This window comes from Columba livia, unplaced genomic scaffold (assembly GCF_036013475.1).
Source record: "Columba livia isolate bColLiv1 breed racing homer unplaced genomic scaffold, bColLiv1.pat.W.v2 Scaffold_291, whole genome shotgun sequence".
In the NCBI taxonomy this organism is placed as follows: Eukaryota; Metazoa; Chordata; class Aves; order Columbiformes; family Columbidae; genus Columba; species Columba livia.
The window spans coordinates 8,678-27,911 of record NW_027043328.1 but is presented as its reverse complement, the minus strand read 5'-3'; the positions used below and the strand labels follow the sequence as shown (position 1 = coordinate 27,911).

At 51.7% G+C, this 19,234-nt stretch overlaps 1 protein-coding gene across 1 annotated transcript; it reads right to left on the bottom strand.

Annotated features, from left to right (window-relative positions):
- Positions 1-17,649: 17,649 nt before the first annotated feature.
- Positions 17,650-18,591, bottom strand: LOC102095610 (olfactory receptor 14J1). The gene has a single exon (XM_005515804.4). The coding sequence runs from the start codon at positions 18,589-18,591 to the stop codon at positions 17,650-17,652; it is 942 nt and encodes a 313-aa protein (XP_005515861.2).
- Between the last annotated feature and the right edge of the window lie 643 nt (positions 18,592-19,234).

Sequence of the window (19,234 nt, the reverse complement as noted above, 5' to 3'; positions counted from 1 at the left end):
CTCTGCCTCTGCTGCCGCCTCCGTGCCTGTGCTGGTCAAGCCAGACCCCTCCTGGGGACCTGCAGGGGCGTCCTGCAGGTGCTCCTGGACCGAGGGGTTGATCCAGGTGCTGTGGATGGTGTCTCCGCCCTGGCACCCCTCTTTGCTGTTCTCATCTTGCAGGTCCATGTGCTGGGCCAGGTCCTGCTGTTCCTCCGGTTCCTGGCCAGCTGCCACGATCTGAGCCACAGCCCTGCGCACGGCCTCACTGACGATGCGCTGGGCTGTGTCCCACAGAGCCGCGTCGTCGGCTGTGGCGCCCTGTGGGGCAGGTGCCGGGCACTCTGCCTCTGCTGCTGCCTCGCTGTTGGTGCTGCGAGGCCAGCCAGACCCCTCCTGGGGACCTTTATGGTGGTCCTGCAAGCGCTCCTGGACCGAGGGGGTGACCCAGGTGCTCTGGAGGGTGTGCTGGCCCAGGCTGTGGCTGATCTGCGGGCAGGAGGAGGAGCAGGACACCTCCTTGTCAGTTGGCATCTTGGGTCTCCTCTATCAAAGAGCCGCAATGGGCACCCAGGGGAGATGCTGCCTCGTGAGAAGCTGCTGCTCCTGAGAAGCTGCTGCTCCTGAGAAGCTGCTCTCCTGGGAGTGAGCACCCCAGGGCTCTCGCTCCTTAAATACCCCCACGGTCAGGGCGGGGACCCCCGTGTCACAATGGCCTCTGGTGATGTCGACCCCGTGTCACAATGGCCTCTGGTTATGACGTCACAGAGCCCGGGCGGTCGTCATGGAGACACCCACCTCCGGGCCCGGCTGGGACTGGCTGTGCGCGGCGTGGGGCAGCCCCTGCTTGGAGGAGGAGGGAGCAGAGAATGGCGAGGGAAGCTGTCCCCAGCACACAGGACCCCGTCCCCCAGAGCTTTGCTCAGATGCTGCTGCCTGCTCCGCTGCACCTGCAAGAATCCGCATTCAGAGGTTGTTTGCAGGACAAACCAAGGGCCACTCGACAGCCTCACCACACTGATTCTTTGTTTTTGTCGTGGTTTGATCGTGGGGAGACAATCAAAACTGTGGGAGAAGGTTCCCCTTCACCCTTTTTCCCCCTTCCCCCTTCAGGCCACAGTAGTCTACAGTTAATCTCCACTCATCGCTAGACTTACGCACTGGCCAAATTGGGCTATTGAAAGGTGAGCGAGTCTTCCTGATCACACCCTGGCTTTCCAGTTGACCAATCAATTTCTGAATAGGAATCCAAGGGTCCCGATTGGTGCGATACTGTCGACGATGCACCGTTGTGGTAGCAATTGGCACCTGCTGATCATCAACCATCAGCAGTCCTACAACAGAAGGGTCATCTGAAAGACCAGGCCAATCAGACAGCTGTTCAATTCTCTCAGTGTCCACAGATGCTGTACCAAATGCCCACCTATACCCTTTTGGGTCGTTAAGATACCCTCTCCTGAGGTAGTCTATGCCAAGGATGCACGGAGCATCTGGGCCAGTCACAATGGGATGCTTTTGCCAGGTTTTTCCAGTTAGGCTCATTTCAGCCTCTACAACAGTCAGCTCTTGGGATCCCCCAAGTCACTCCAAAAATACTGTTGAGTTGTGTCCCCTTACAGCCTGAAGGAATTATTGTGCACTGAGCAGCAGTGTCCACCAAAGCCTTGTACTCCTGGGGGTGTGTTGTACCAGGCCATCCTATCTGTACCGTCCAGTAAACTCTGTTATCCCTTTCCTCCGCCTGGCTGGAGGCAGGGCACCTCTAATCTCGGTCTTCCACGGTCACTCGCTGTGAATTAGAGGTTCCTTCACGAGCACCAGAATCTCTTTTGTAAACCAGGCAGCCCTTTTCCTAGAAGCCTGCCCTGTTAACTCATGCACTCGTTCTTGAAGTTCCCCAGTAGGTTTACTGTGCCACTTACTCATATCTTCTCCCTGCTCACGTAGGAAGGACCACAGCAAACCTCTGCTGGTGGCCTGCCTGTGTTCTCTCTCTGGAGATTGGGAACGCCTTCTCTCTCTCTCTGGGGACTGGAAACGCTTTCTCTCTCTCTCTGGATATTGGAAATGCTTTCTCCTAATAGCTGAAGCATTGGTTCGTACAAATTGAGAGCCACGTGTGTGTTCCCTGAGTGCTTTCATTTCTCTCAACAGCTTTTCAAAACAGTCAACAGTCGTTTCACTCAGTTTCTCCACCCTAGAGACATAAGCCCCCAGGGGATCAGAAAGGTTTTCCTCAAATTCCCGGAGCCGCTCAGTCATGTCATTAACACTTTGTCTACCGCCAGTTGACACGAACGTTCCTGCCAATATCTTAGCATATGGAGCTGGTGCACTCTGTGAGAATCTGCGCCACATAGACCGTGTACACTCAACTCTATCTGGATTCACCCCCTCCTGGCTATCTGGCCCAAAACAGATAATCTCTCGCACAGCTAACTCTCTCAGGAACTGGATACCTCGCTCCATAGCATTCCATTTCCTTGATGTGCATTGACAGTCATCCTTGTTACGAAATCTTGTTTCCATGGCTGTCAAGAGTCGGGTCCAGAGGGCCGTGGGGTTGGGCTCACTGGCAATTGCCCCATCAAGGGTGGAATCCCTTGACAGAGATCCCAACTGCTTGGCTTCTCCGCCCTCCAGTTCTCTTGTGTCAGCCCCGTTATCCCAGCATCGGAGCATCCAGGTTAACACATTCTCACCATCTTTACGAGTATAGTCTTTTCGCAACTCTCTCAGCTCACTCGGAGAAAAAGACTGGGTAATGGTCACTTCCTCCCCTGATGATGCCCCTGGGGATGAATGCGGCCCCTTGCCATCATCTGCAGCCCGATTACTCTTCTTAGCCGCTTCTTACAATCAGCTACTGATGCCGATATGGGCTAAAGATTATTGCTGGGCTTGTTTTTGCTACAACAGGAACAATGCCCCTTTGCAGCAGAGGATCTGCCCATGGGCATGTCTTTACTCTTCTGCAGTTAATGAAGCGCTTCCAACACGGCACCACCTTGCATTACCCCGAGTGCTTGAATTAGGGATAATTACCATGTCTGAGCTGTCATGCAGCCATCTGCCAGCCCACAGAACCTGGTGCCTGAGCCCAGAGGCTATGCCTGTGCTTTCACACCTATGCTTTCCATAGCAGGTGCCCTGGGGTTTAGCTGAGACCTGCTCCCCCGCCTGTTTTCCTACCTGGACATCTAGGAGGTGAGAGAGGCCACATGCCAAACACATGGAGCCGGCACCAAAAGGTTGAGATTCTTTAATGGAATAGACGTAGGCGGGCAGGTTCCTGCACCCATGGCAGCACTTTCGCAGAGCAATTCATTACCATCATGTACTAGAGGATTGTTTTTCATAGTTTCTTTTAGTAACTTTAAAGGAAAAGAGAAGAAGTTCCTTTGTATGTGAATAACCTGCTCAGTAATTTCATGCCACCGCCATTCCCAGGTGGTTTCAGCCATGCCCAGTGCGTGACCACCAAGAGCAGGGACAGCGCCCTGGGCCTCCTGGGCACAAGGACAGCCTCGGGGCCAGCAGCACCCCGAAGTCCTTCCTCCAAGGAGTGCTGGGTGCATGGGCAGTGGGTGGGGTGGGACACTGGGGGCCCATGTCACCTCCATGTCACAATGCGACCACGGGGCAATGCTGATGTCACAATGCCCCGGGGCAGTATAAAAGGGAGCAGCGTCCCGTGTCTGCTGCCAGAGCTGGCCTGGAGGCAGCCTGAAGACATTGGAGAGGAAGTCCTTGAGGAGCCGGTGGAATCCCTTGACAGGGGCTGAAGGAGGAAGAGCTGGACGAGGCAGCTGGAGTTTCTCCGCTGCAAGGCCATCTCCCAGCAGGGCAACCTTCCAGGTTCATCTGATGGATGATCATCCTTTTCAGCTGGATAGCAGTAGCAAAATGAAGGGAATGCCTTCTTGAGGAGCACTGCAGAGCTCACCGTCCTGATGGAGTGGGGAGCTAGGGTCAGCAGCTGTAGGAAGTGGAATGCAGAGTGGTTTGAAGGGGGCCCGGTGCTCTCCCAGCCACCAGAAGGTAGATGCGTCGTTGGCACAAGGTGATGGAGCGAATGGGTAAGCTGGGCAAGGTTCCAAGTGTTTGTCAGGGATTCCCCCAGCATGCACTGGTAGTGAAAAGAGGGGGAATGAAAAGAGGGAGAGAGAAGAAGAAGAGGGAGAGGGAGAGAGAAGAGATGAAGCAAGAGGAGAAGACAGAGAAGAGAGAAGAGAGAAGAGAGAAGAGAGAAGAGAGAAGAGAGAAGAGAGGAAGAGAAAGAGGAAGAGGAAGAGGAAGAGGAAGAGGAAGAGGAAGAGGAAGAGGAAGAGGAAGAGGAAGAGGAAGAGGAAGAGGAAGAGGAGGAGGGAGAGGAGAGGAGAGGAGAGGAGAGGAGAGGAGAGGAGAGGAGAGGAGAGGAGAGGAGAGGGAGAGGGAGAGGGAGAGGGAGAGGGAGAGGGAGAGGGAGAGGGAGAGGGAGAGGGAGAGGGAGAGGGAGAGGGAGAGGAGAGGAGAGGAGAGGAGAGGAGAGAAGAGAAGAGAAGAGAAGAGAAGAGAAGAGAAGAGAAGAGAAGAGAAGAGAAGAGAAGAGAAGAGAAGAGAAGAGAAGAGAAGAGAAGAGAAGAGAGAAGAGAGAAGACATCATCATCCTGTCATTCTATCCTTCTATTATTCTGTGGTCTTCTGGGAGGCATGACCAGCCTGTGGGCCGAGGAGCCAGGTCTTGCTCAAATGCTCAGGGAACAGCCGATCGCCAGTGTTGGGGTCAGGAAGGAATTTTCCCCCGGGGCAGACTGGCCCTGGTCCCCGGGGTTTTTTTGCCTTCCTCTGCAGCATTGAGCATGACCACCTGTCAGAGCTCCTCTGGGCCCTTTTGGCTCGGTTCATGCCCACTGCTCTTGCCCTCCAAGGCACCACTCGTGCCCTGGCTTTCTCGGGTTCTTTCTCCCAGGGCAAGCTTGCAGCAGGAGCCAGCTCTCCTCCTTCTCCTTCTTCTATTAACATTTGTAATTTTAATAAAATAAATATAAATATTAAAAAATAATTTTAAAATTCTGTTTCCAGTTGTATCCTTTGTGTATGTGTCCCTGAAACTGTTTTTGGATCTAAAACCTCTCTGGCATTTCAGTCGAACAGTCACATCTTTATTGGACTCCTTGTGAGCGTACAGAATAGAGCAGCACAGCACAGCACAGCATGGTTGTGCTCAGTAGCTGTGCCTGGAGCACGATGAGCTCTGAGCCAGGCCTGAGGACTCCATCCAGGAGAGCCGCTCTCTGCAGGGCAGGGCCCAGGCCCGTCCAGGAGATGGGGCAGAGACAGGCACACACACCTACAACACGGCTCAGGCAGGCACCAGAGGTCCCAGGCTGAGCTGAGACACGGCCCCTGGGCCCCTGCAGGAGATGGTCCCCAGGGAGGCCGGTCCCAGCCACTGAGGCCTTTGAGCACCCCAAGACCCTGTAGACACGGATGGCTGGCAGCTTTGGAGACTGAGTCTTGGCCCAGATGGACCTTCTCTCTGATCAGGACTTTTGTTCTCAGATTCTTTCGTTTAGGTATGTTTTTTCCAAAGCAAAGATCTCAGGCATTACTAAAAAGGAGAACAAGGAGAAAAAGAAATCCATGTCACACACCACACACTATCCCATGTGTGTATGAGTTTTGACGCAAATGTCCAAAATGGCAGTAGCTTCCTTACTCTTTCAGTACTCCAAAGAGTATCTCTTAAAGGCTTTCCATAAGTTCTGAACCTCTTCCCACCAATCAAGGTAGGCAAATAACTCCGAGAAAGGTGCAAGTCACACAGGAGGTGTGGAAGGTTTACCCTGCGGCTGAAGTGCATTTTGCATCCCCTGTACAGATGGCCAACTGTGGATCTTGGTTTGGGTAGAAAAGGAAACATGACTGCAGTAGCAGCAATGGACTCTTTTTGCTCATTTGGGAAGAGTCATCATTTGCCTGGCTGTGCTTTGGGAATGGATCCAAAGCGAGTCTTATTTCCATGGCGGTCTGTTGGCACTGTCCAGCGCAGCCTATGGCTCTGGTCACACTGGGGATTTTCTCCACGCTGCAGTGGTTGAAACCATCCTGCTATCCCCTCAGAAAAGGCTTTGTGACCCTGGTCCTCCTCGCTGTGGGGCCTCATGGACATCAGCTCTGGTGCAGAGAGGGGACAGCTACCAGGGCTCTTCTCTTGGTTGCAGGGCTGGTTTCTGCCATGGCTGCAGTTGTTGCCATCGTGATTTCTCTGCTGCAAAGGGCCCTGCAGCGGACAATGAGGGCAGCATTTTTAGCACAAATACAAAAAGGGGGAATTGTGGGAAATTGCAGCGGATCTGTGGAATCCTTGACAGAAAATGTGAGAGTAGAGATCAGCCTTGAGATATTAAGATTTACCCTTGAGAAGGATGGGAGTAAAGGAGTATCCGGAGAGAGGAGAGATGTACCCGTGAGAGAGAAGGGGATAGAAGAATAACATGGACGATAGAAAAATTAACCAATGAGATGTTAGTGCTGTAACTTGTAACCAATGGTGAAAAGACACATGAACTGGTAGAATTGTATAAAAATGCACTTGTAGCAATAAATGGCACCTATTACTTTCATCTTGAAAGAACTTGGTCCATGTCGTTTGTCCGTCTCAACCGCGACACAAAACCCCCTGGACAGTGTGTGTGTCACAAACCCCATTGGACAGCGTGTGTGTCACAAACCCCATTGGACATGTGTGTGTGTCACAAACCCCATTGGACAGTGTGTGTGTCACAAACCCCATTGGACAGCGTGTGTGTCACAAACCCCATTGGACAGCGTGTGTGTCACAAACCCCCCTGGACAGCGTGTGTGTCACAAACCCCATTGGACAGTGTGTGTGTCACAAACCCCATTGGACAGCGTGTGTGTCACAAACCCCCCTGGACAGCGTGTGTGTCACAAACCCCATTGGACAGCGTGTGTGTCACAAACCCCATTGGACAGCGTGTGTGTCACAAACCCCCCTGGGCAGTGTGTGTGTCACAAACCCCATTGGACAGCGTGTGTGTCACAAACCCCATTGGACAGCGTGTGTGTCACAAACCGCATTGGACAGCGTGTGTGTCACAAACCCCATTGGACAGCGTGTGTGTCACAAACCCCATTGGACAGCGTGTGTGTCACAAACCCCATTGGACAGCGTGTGTGTCACAAACCCCATTGGACAGCGTGTGTGTCACAAACCCCCTGGCGCAGGGTGTTTGTTGGCGCAGGGGGTTCTGTGCAGACTTTTCCTGCTGTGTGCAACTTGACTGCGAGCCAACCACTTCATTCTATAAACACGACAGTCTGGGTGAGCCACTGTGAGCTCTCCCTGCTAAATCAGTGAGCTGTGTGGCAATGCTTTTACTGCTCACAGCTCAGCGGATGAGCCCAATTTCAGTCTAATATTAACCATTTAACTTAAGTAGATGAATGCTAAATATAATGAATTCTTTAGAGATATAAGGCTGTAGGATTTTTAATATACTCTTTGCTTCATGCTTCCCATGCCAGGTAGACACTCCCAAACTTGCCCTTCCCCAGCGGCCACCCAGTCTCAAAGTCATCCAGCGTGAAGGTCCGTCTGCAGGGCGGGGGGCAGAGACACACGATGGCGGGGGCACCCCATCATAGGGGGACACCCCATCATAGGGGGACACCCAGCACCTGCGCCCACACATAGTCAACACCAACCCCGGTGTCACCCACCAATGCCCAGGGGTCACAGGACCACCGCACTGTCACCCATGGGGTCTCAGGGATGGCCCCCACTGTCATACTGGGGGTAACTGGGCCCCCCAGTGCCACTCAAGGTGTCGTTGGACCCCACACGATCACCTCAGGGTCCTCAGGACACCCCACAGTGCCGCCCACCATCACCCAGGGGGTCTCTGGGACACCCCCACTTATGATACTTGGGTTCCCAGGACGCCCCCACGGACCACAGGACCTCAGGACCTCCCCACTGTCACCCCACGGATCCCAGGAGCCATGCTCATTACCCCAGGGTCCCCTCAGTGCCACCCACCATCACCCCAGGGGGCCCCAGGGCTCCCTTCCCCCAACACCCACGGAGTCTCTGGGACCCCACACTGTGGTCCCCGGAAGATCCCCAGGAGCCCCCCGCTGTCACCAGGGGGTAACTGGCATCCCCCAGTGCCACCCAGTGGGTCCCAGGCACCCCCTCCCCCATCTCCCCAGGGTCTCCAGGGTCCCACATCCCCCCAGGGGGTTCGAGTGCGTTGTTGTGCGGGGGCGTTGGCGAGGAGACACAACGGTTTCGGGGTGCGGGCGGGCCGGACGAGGGTCGCCCTGCCGAGCAGAGAGCGGCTGTGCGGGCAGGGAGTGCGGGAAGGGGAGCGGCGGGGCTGGCGCCTCCGGTTTGTCAGAGGGAAGCTGAGGCAGCGCGGGCAGCGTGTGAGTTCAGACAGGCTGCGGGTAAATGAGCCACAGCGCTGGTGACACGATGAGTCTCTTGCAGAGCTCACGGGTGGACCTGGCGTTCAGTAACAATTCTCTTCAAGCGTTTCATTTCTTTTGTGGCTGTTACTGCTTTAAGTGAAGCACCTGATTCCATTGGGTTTGTGACACACACACCGTCCAATGGGGTTTGGACACACACGCTGTCCAATGGGGTTTGTGACACTCACACTGTTCAGGGGGTTTGTGACACACACACTGTCCAACGTGGTTTCTGACACACACGCAGTCGAGGGGGTTTGTGACACACACGATGTCCAGAGGGTTTTTTGACACACACGCTGTCCCATGGGGTTTGTGACACACACGCAGTCCAGGGGGGTTTGTGACAAACTCAGTGTCTAGGGGGTTTGTGACACACACATGTCCAATGGGGTTTGTGACACACACCCTGTCCAGTACGGTTTCTGACACTCACAGTGTCCAGGGGGTTTGTGACATACAAACTGTCCAACGGGGTCTGTGACAAACACAGTGTCCAATGGGGTTCGTGACACACACAGTGTCCAATGGGTTTTGTGACACACACACTGTCCATTGGGGTTTGAGAAACACGCAGTGTCCAGGGGGTTTGTGACACACACGCTGTCCAATGGGGTTTGTGACACACACGCTGTCCAATGGGGTTTGTGACACACACACTGTCCAATGGGGTTTGTGACACACACGCTGTCCAGGGGGTTTGTGACACACACACTGTCCAATGGGGTTTGTGACACACACACTGTCCAATGGGGTTTGTGACACACACACTGTCCAACGGGGTTTGTGACACACACACTATCCCATAAGTTTTTGACACACACGCTGTCCAATGGGGTTTGTGACATTAAAAGATTCCTTAAAAGTAAACAAAATTTGAAGATAAAAACTAATATCCACAGAAGCTCATCATCACAGAGACTATCACAGAGGCTACGCAGCAGATCATCGCACAGGGGAAGCAAGAAACCAATAATTTGTTTAAACTGACACTTAATGTATCACCATTTCAGAGCAGAACCCTGTTCGCCCCACGCTGTAACCTGCTGTTTCTAAGTACTGGATTGCACAATTTTTACCTCTTAGTCAGTTAAATGAAAAAATATCTCCAATTTGCTTTCCTGCTCCCCCAGGAGCTGCTTGTCCCTCAACCCTCCGACATCCAGATCAGCAGCACGCACACAACCGGCAACACTGAGAGAGCAGAAACTTGCACCAAAAATCATCAGGGAACTGTGTTTGCTGTGCTTGCCAGAACAATGCCAAGGGATATACCCACCACTATATACTGGTAAAAAGCTCCAGTGTCTTGTTTCACATATCACTCTTTTATAAATAGGGAACTCAAAGCAAACTTCTCTCCAGATACTGGAAAGAATAATTACAATTTACCGATTAGTTTTGATCCTAATATTAAAGCAGAACTTATGATTTGGAGTTGATTTAATACTCAATGAAAGCATTTCATCCTGGCAAACAGAAGCATTATCTGTATTGGGGGTTTTGTTGGCAGAGGTTACTGAATTTTGTTATATATACTGTTGTCAGGGTGACATTAGCTGAGAGTAATTGTGAGAGTTTGTTTATTCATGACTGTGAGGCAGTAATCAGAATTTGGGATAGGCGTTGTATGTGCAATACATTCGTCATGGTGGTTTGGTGCAGGGATCATGCATCTCATGGGAATATTTCACCATTTCTGCTCTGGTTTCCAGTGTATGACACCAAAACACCCACCTGATGACATCCTTTCAGGAGCAAAGGCAGCAATTTGCAGAATTCCGCTTCTTTGGGGAACTGAGAAATTGCTGAGCTGACACCAAGTCCTGCAGTGTCCCTGTCACCTGCAGAGTCACCGCATCCTCGCCACGGTAGCGGCATTGTGACAAAGGTTCTATGTCAGCTGGGTGTGGCAGCCGAGCGCCCCCTAGGGGATGGGGAGCCTGTCAGCCCCGGGCCTGTCACTGCTGCTGTCCCTGCTGTCACCAGCCAGGCCTCTGAAAACTGGTCAAACCATGGCCAGACTTGGGGCCAAAGTGGAACAAAGTCTCCAAGAGACAAGTCGGGAAGAAAGATATGGGACAGAGGGAGAAAGCGAAGGGAGCAGGAGAAAGGGAAGGAACACGGTATGGACAACCTGGCTCCTCACCCCCACCCCCAGTCTGCCGGTTCCCTCATTGGCCACCACAGATTGCATCACTTTTCCTACATCAGTTTAATAAACAGCAAAACACTTTCCTCAGCTGTGTGTGTAAGCTGGATCTGGTGAGGTCCAGCATCCACAAGGGACACCCACACAAGAACTGGTTTAGACAGAGAGATAGGAGAGGATAGAAATAAACACAATGAACATGTCGACTGCCATGTTAATTAGAGCTCTGAAGAATGGGGCAAGTTTGTAACTCCCTGAAGCTCAAAGCAGAAACCAGACAGCTGAGAGGCCACTGAATGACCAAAGAGCAAGTGGAGGAGAAACCTGAGAGCACTGGGAAGGGCAAACGTCCAGACAGTGCTGGAAAGTTGTCCTTGGACAGGGACATTTAATCAGGAGAGGTGGGAACTCCTGAATGACGAGGGAGATGAAATCATAGAGTGTTGGTAATAGAAGTACAGGGGAAGACCAATATTTCTTCTCCAATCCTTAGTACACTTCCAGACAGACATCAGTCATCAGCTGTCTCACCATAAACAGCCAGGGCCATTTTAGGGGCCCAGTGTACCTGAGGTGCTGGCCTGGGATTGGCATCTCTCACACAGGACCTGGGGAGACCAGAGCACCTTGCAGTGCAGGTGGAGCCTGGGCAGGGGTTCCCGGGGCATCTACACTGGCACCAGGTGTTTGTGTCCCTGGAGCTGAAGACATTTGTGTCCTAAACCCATGCCCAGTTCTGGAGAACTCTTTCCTTTCCAAAGAAAAGAGACTCCCCTACAAAGACTTTAAAATGAATAAAATAAATAAATAAATAAATAAATAAATAAATAAATAAAATAAATAAATAAGCAAATAAATATATGACTACGTAAGTAAATAAATAAATAAATAAATCAGTAAGTAAATAAGTAAACAAGTAAATAAATACTTAAATACATAAATAAATACATAAATAAATACATAAATACATACATGAATAAACAGAAAGAAACAAACAAACAAAGAAACAAAAAAAGAAACAAATAAACAAAGAAACAAAGAAAGAAACAAAGAAAGAAAAAGAACGTTGACACGTTCCTTTGCTTTGGATCTTTGTCTTCAGTTCTTCTTATTTTAATATCCATTGACATCAACTGACATCTGATGGGCCTGCAGGCATGAAGCCAAGATCATGTTGTGTCTTGCACAGCGCCCCATGCCCTCTGAACCTTCCCTGCCCAGGACTCCTCACACGTTGCCCAGAGCGAGTCACACTGAGGGGTTGGCTGGTTCACTGGCTGAGATGTTGGTTTAGATGGTCACCTACAGCACAGGTGGATCCTGCCCCATCATCGCCTGCTCTGCTCCAGTCTGAAACAGAGCCCAACATCACAATGGGATCATGAGAGAACTGAGGTTGAAGGGACCTCAGGAGTCTGCAGTCCAACCTGTCACCAACTGAGTCACACCAAGGTGTTCAAGCCTTGATTCAATCAGAGCTTTAGCAGGACTAGAGAAGTGATCATCCCTTTGTACTGGGCACTGGTGAGGCTGCACCTTGAATCCTGGGGTCAGTTTTAGGCCCCTCATGGCAAGGAAGACATTGAGGTGCTGGAGAGAGTTCAGAGGAGGGTGACAAGGCTGGTGAAGGTTAATTAGAGCTTACACCAGCCTTATGAGGAGCGGTTGAGGGAGCTGGGGCTGTTCAGCCTTGAGAACAGGAGGCTGAGGAGAGACCTTATTACTCTCTACAGCTGCCTGAAAGGAGGTTTTATGATGGAAGGTGTTGGTCTCTTGTCCCAAGTAGCAAGTGATAGGACAAGAGGAAATGGCCTCAAGTTGCACACGGGGAGGTTTAGATTGGATATGAGGAAGAAATTCTTCAGGGAAAGGGTTTTGAAGCAATAGAGCAGACTGCCCAGTGAGGTTGTGGAGTCCCCATCACTGAAAGGTGTTCAAAAGACATACACATGAGGCTCTAGGGACATGGTTTATTGCCAGAATTAGATTATAGTTGGACTCAATGATCCTAAGGGTCTCTTCCAGCCACAATTATTCTATGATTCCATGATAAGTCATTTTTGCTATTTTCTTTCTCAGAGGACCATGCAGCCTCCCTGAGAGATGTGACCTTTCTGAGGTGTTGGAGAGACGTCTCACGGTCACACCAGCCAGTTCCACCAGCCCCTGTCTGTCCCTTCCCAGACCAAACCTTTTCTCCATATCGCAACCTTCCAGGCGAGTTTCTGGGACGCAGCAAATGCTGTGCTGGTCTTCTGGGCTTGTTCAGAGAGAGCAGCTTGCCAACATGTTGATGGGCTCTCTGTGCACCTCAAAGCTTTCCTGACCATTTTTCTCAGTGTCTTCCTTGTACCCAACCTTTCTGGTCCTTGATCTGTACATGAGGGGATTGAGCAGGGATGTGGGGAAGGAGTAGAAAAAAGGCTTTGTCAAACTGTCTTGCGAGGGCTGCTCTGGGCATTCCACAGTCCAGGATGAGGGTGCTGGAGAAACCAGTGGCACAGGTGAGGTGAGAGGTCCAGGAGGAGAAGGCCTTGTGCCTGTCTACACTGGGGTAGAGCAGTGATGCATTCATGGGATGCCCATGTGAATAGGAAGGGGACAAATGGCTCCAGGGGACAAAATGCCTTCCAGCCAGTTCTTTACCCATCACAGATACACCATCCAGGCCACGAGCTGCAGCTTCTCCAGGAGATGCTGTGGGACACGGTGTCACAGGCTTTACTGCAGTCTAAGGACACAACACCCACAGCCCGTGTGGCAGATTCACTCCCCACGACAGACTTTCCCTCATCTGCTCAGCCGGTCACCTTGTCACAGAAGAGATCAGGGTGGTCAAGCAGGACCTGCCTTTCATCCAGCCATGCTGATTGGGCGCGATTGCTCGTCTCGTGTGTGTGACCTCACAGTCCTTTCCCAGCCATGTTCCTGCTGTTGGCCAATCCCCTGCAGAGGCAGAAGTGACCTCACAGTGCCCTCCACAGCCATTGGTTCCCACTGGACTATGAGTTCCTGAGACACAGTGACCACATGGCATCGTACCCACCATCACCCTCCTTGTGGTCCAGTGTGTGAGCAGATCAAACTGAGCTGCTTTCATCAAATTTATCTGATAGATTTCCTATCAAGGGTTTGAGTGGAGAAACGTTCCTCAGAGGAGCTGCTGTATTTACTCTGGGGCATTTTATATCTCTGCTCCTGCCTGTGATTTTTTGTTCTTCTTTGTCTGTCTATTCTGACGTGAAAGAGCTCTCCAAGGAAAAGATTCATGGAATCCTACAATAACGCAGGTTGGAAGAGGCCCCTGAACACCATCTCTGTCCCACTGACCTTTATGGCAGCCCAAGGAACAGCTGATGGCATTTGTGCTCACTTGGGTTCATCTCACCACATGCACACAGTGGACATGCACATGATGTGTGTGTTTACATCTCATCTGTACAATGAAAACAGGGACTTTTGACCTAGTATTTCATAGAATATTGGGATGTCCTGAGTTGGAAGGACCCAAAGGATCATGGAGTCCAACTCCTGTCCCTGCACAGGACACCCCACAGGTCACCCCGTGTGTCTGAGGACGTTGTCCAGTCTCTTCTTGAACACTGGCAGTTTGGGGCCGTGACACCTCCCTGGGGAGCCTGTTCAGTGTCCAGCACCTCTGGATGAAGAACCTTTTCCTCACGTTCAACCTGAACCTCCCCTGACACATATTCCACCTTTACATTGGGCTCCTTCACTAGTCACCAGAGAGAAGACATCAGCACCTTCCCCTCCTTCTCCCCTTGTGAGGAAGCTGTAGCCACCATGAGGTCTCCTTTGAGTCATTTCTTCAGCTCTGATGCTGAGAAACCCCTTGGTTTGCTTTCTGAAGCAGAAAAGAGAAGCCATGACATCCAGCCTCTTTCCCTGCAGGCTGCAGACATCGATCTCACTTCCCCACCTGCTCTCACCCCAGCATTTCTGCACCTTCACTGCTGTGTCTGCACCCTCACTGGCTGCTCTTTGGAACACAAACCATGGGCTGATCCAGCTCCCTCTGGGTCACCTCTTGCCCCACAGCACTGGCCTTCCAGTCACATTTCTTCCTCCTCATATCCATTTGTCACCTTCCAAGTAGACTTCTTTTTTCTCTTTCCTGCTTCTTCCCACTATCAAGAAAAGCTCGACCATCTCACAAACTGCCCTTCATGCAGGGGACCCAACCCATTAGGCTTCTTGTGGTCTTTTACCTGACCGGAGAGAATTCACCTCGCCGTGGTCTTCTAAATCCCATGAGAGCTGCTGGCCTTTCAGCTTCTCTGACAGACACGACCATGTCCCTGCCGATGTCCCGTCATGTTCTCAGGTGGGATGGACGTGACAACCCGTCTCTCTTCCTGGGTAACATCTGTGGGCCCTCGGGTAGAGGTTCTTTCCCAGCCATGTCCCTGCTGCTGGGCTGTCACCTCCAGACACAGAACTGACCCCACTGTCCCCTTCACAGCCACAGGATTCTGACTGGATTATGAGTGTCTGAGACACAACTGACCTCATAATAGCACACCCATTCATCCCCCTCCCCATAGCCCAGGACCTGACCAGATAATAGAATGCTTGTTGTATCAAATTAAACAAATGCATTTGCCTCTGAAGGTTTGAGTGGAGAAACTTTCTTTGCAGCAACAGTTGCTTTTATGTTGACATCATTTCTATCTCCTCTTCTGCCTCCTCATTTTGAAAACACAATCCAGAATCACAGGGCAACTGAGGTGAACCTCACTGGGTCAGTGGGGTTTGTTCCCAGAGTCACACACACAAATGTCAGGGTTGTGCCAGGTGTCCATAATGGAGTTGGCTTTGTGGACCCTCATCTGAGGCAGAATCATAGAATCATAGAATACTCTGATAGGAAGAGAGCCTTGGGATCATTGAGTCCAACCATAGCCCAGCTCTCGCACTAAACCATGTCCCTGAGAACCTCGTCTAAACACCTTTAAACCCCTCCAGGGGTGGTGACTCCCCCACTGCAGCCTGTTCCAATGCCTGACAACCCTTTCCGGGAAATACTTTTTTCCTAACATCCAATCTAAACCTCCCCTGGTGCAAATTGCGGCCAATTCCTCTTGTCCTATCACTTGCTACTTGGGAGAAGAGACCAAGACCTGTCATATTGCAACCTCCTGTCAGGCAGTTGTGGACAGTGAGAAGGTCTCCCCTCAATCTCCTGTTCTCCAGGCTGAACAGCACCAGCTCCCTCAACCGCTCCTCATCACACTTGTGCTCCAGCCCCTCAGCAGCTTTGTCGCCTCCTCTGCACTCTCTCTAGTACCTCAATGTCCTTCTTGAGATGAGGGGCTCCAAACTCAACACAGGATTCAAGGTGCGGCCTCACCAGTGCCAAGCACAGTGGCACAATCACTTCTCTAGTCCTGCTGGCCACACCATTTCTGATACAAGCCAGGATGCTTGTGGCATTTTGGCCACCTGGAAACATTCTGGCTCATATTCAGCCAGCTATTGCTCAACACCCTTTCCACCAGGCAGCTTTACAGCCACTCCTCCCTGAGCCTCTAGCGCTGCCTGGGGTTGTGACCCAAGTGCAGGACCCAGCACTTGGCTTTGTTAAGCCTCAGACAATAGGCCTCAGCCCCATGATCCAGGATGTCCACATCCTTAGGCATGGCCATCCTCATGTCCCACGTCATGAGGAATGGACATGGGGACCTCAGTTCAAGGCAGCACATCCTAGTGCTGCATTCAGGCCTTCATGGAACATGCAGGAATAGTTGATGTTGTACTCAGTTGTACTGAGTTGGGTTCTTCTTATGTACATGATATGCATGCTCATATCTCATCCATGCGGTGGAAACATTGGCTTCTGACTTACTCATTCAGTGTCCTTGTGTTGAGGGATGAACAACCTCTCTCAGCTGGGGTGAAGGGCCAGTGCAGGAAAAGGTGGTTTTGAGGGGCTGGTCTGTGGTGACTGTCCTGGGCCAGTTTCCCCAGGTTGTCCCATGAACATGGGCACACACCAGCCCCTGCTCTGCTGGTGCTTCAGGGCTCTCCCAGGAGGCCTGGCTGGGAGAGGACACTGCTGTGTGCCAGCCCTGCACACTCACACACTTCAGCTGTTCACTGGTATTTTCTTCTCTGGGGCATTTGCCAGTTCAGCCCTCCCACCCCCTCCTGAATTGTGCCACCCCCCTGCCCTCTCCCCAGCCGAGCCCGCAGAGCAGCCACACTGGAACTGGAACTGGTCCCACAGCAGTGGGGACCAGTGGGAATGAAGGACAGTGAGAATGTTCATCCAGCCAGCAAGCTGAGTGGGTCTCCAGCACAGGCAGCTCCAGACCCAGGTCCAGACTGGCTCCCCAGGACAGCATGAGACATTTGGCCTAGGGGATCCTCAGGAATGTCCTGCTGCCACAGTGCCAGGGCCACCTGCCCCAAGCTGCCACCTGCAGCAAAGGGTTTCTCTTTCCATGTCTTTCCTGCACACATACAGTGCCCCACTCTTCTCCTGGAACATCCCGTCTCCCCACAGAGCCCTTTCCCAAGAGAGCTGAGCTATGCTGACCTGGCCAGATGTTCCTGCCCCCCTTCCCATGCTCCATACAGCTCCGACCTGGCGGTGCTGCTCTGCAGAGCAAGTGGGCTGTGGTGCCCAGGGCCATGGGGTGAGTCCGCAGATTCATGCTGGTCAGGGTGGGAGGAAGACCCAGCTCAGGGTGGCTCCTGCTCACTCCCCCACAGCACACAGACTTCGCTCCTGCAGCCCCAGAGATGTCAGAGAGAGGATTCTGGGCAAACAAGGCTGTGCAGGGTCCTTCATTTCATTTAAAGACACAGAGAGTACAGCTCTGCATTTACACAAATATTATGGGTCACATGAGACAGGTAGATATATACATAGACATAAGATGATAAATGATTTTGCTTGTGGAGAGCATTAATAAAACCATGAAAAGCGAAAACCAAAGAAAACAAAAAACCCTACAAAACTCAGGCTGAGCTGTTTATGAGTTATATTACAAGTAACATGCAGAAGAAAGAGGTCAGCTCATGACTGCTTTTAGAAAGCAAACAGTCATCGGTTTCCTTATGGCATTCTTGAGCTCCTGGTTCCTCATGCTGTAGATGAGGGGGTTCACTGCTGGAGGCACCACCGAGTACAGAACAGACACCACCAGATCCAGGGATGGGGAGGACATGGAGGGGGGCTTCATGTAGGCAAACAAGGCAGTGCTGACAAACAGGGAGACCACGGCCAGGTGAGGGAGGCAGGTGGAAAAGGCTTTGTGCCGTCCCTGCTCAGAGGGGATCCTCAGCACGGCCCTCAAGATCTGCACATAGGACACCACAATGAACACAAAACACATAAAAGCTAAACAGGCACTGACCACAAGAAGCCCAAGTTCCCTGAGGTAGGAGTGTGAGCAGGAGAGCTTGAGGATCTGGGGGATTTCACAGAAGAACTGGCCCAGGGCATTGCCCTTGCACAGGGGCAGTGAAAATGTATTGGCTGTGTGCAGCAGAGCATTGAGAAACCCAGTGGCCCAGGCAGCTGCTGCCATGTGGACACAAGCTCTGCTGCCCAGGAGGGTCCCGTAGTGCAGGGGTTTGCAGATGGCAACATAGCGGTCGTACGACATGACTGTGAGAAGGGAACACTCTGCACTAAGCAAGAAAAATACAAAGAAGACCTGTGCAGCACATCCTGTGTAGGAGATGGCCCTGGTGTTCCAGAGGGAATTGGCCATGGATTTGGGAACAGTGGTGGAGATGGAGCCCAGGTCGAGGAGGGCGAGGTTGAGCAGGAAGAAGTACATGGGGGTGTGGAGGTGCTGGTCCCAGGCTATGGTGGTGATGATGAGGCCGTTGCCCAGGAGGGCAGCCAGGTAGATGCCCAGGAAGAGCCAGAAGTGCAAGAGCTGCAGCTCCCGTGTGTCTGTGAACGGCAGGAGGAGGAACTGGGTGATGGAGCTGCTGTTGGACATTTGCTTTTCCTGAGCATGGGGCGCTGTCATGAGGAAAAAAAAGACAGTGAGAAGCCAGGGAAGAGTTCTGCGACAAAAATGATACCAAGTCCCATAGACCCTCCCCTGTCACACACAGACACCCTTTTCTTTTCCTAGGAGAACTTTCTCCAGCACTGTGGCTATAGCCCTGCTTGGTGCTGGAAAATGTGCAACCAAGAGCAGGGGCTCTGCCCATGGGCCGTCGATAAGTCAGCCCAGCTCTGCAGAAGTGGGGCCACAGGAACGGTGGGGACTGTCCTGGTTCTGCTAATACAGAAGGGCTGTCAGCACTTGCTTTCCCAGTGATAAGGAACAGAGATGGTGAAGGTAGTTTGGGCTTTCCAGGTTTTTTTACACCTCCCTCCATATTCATTGCGGAGCGTTCTTGTTTTTCATGGTTTTTTTCAATGTTTTTCATTGACTAACATGGCAGTTGTGATAGTAAAGACCTACCCATACATGTTTCTGGATTAATTTCTCTCCTATAGCTTATTTTTGTTATTTAAAATTCGCATATCTACTTAGTTGAAACCAATATTCTCATCCTTCTCAAAATGTCTGTATGCCTTTGTATGTGTATTCTTCTCCTGGTTTTCCCCAGATAAAACATTCCTCTATATAA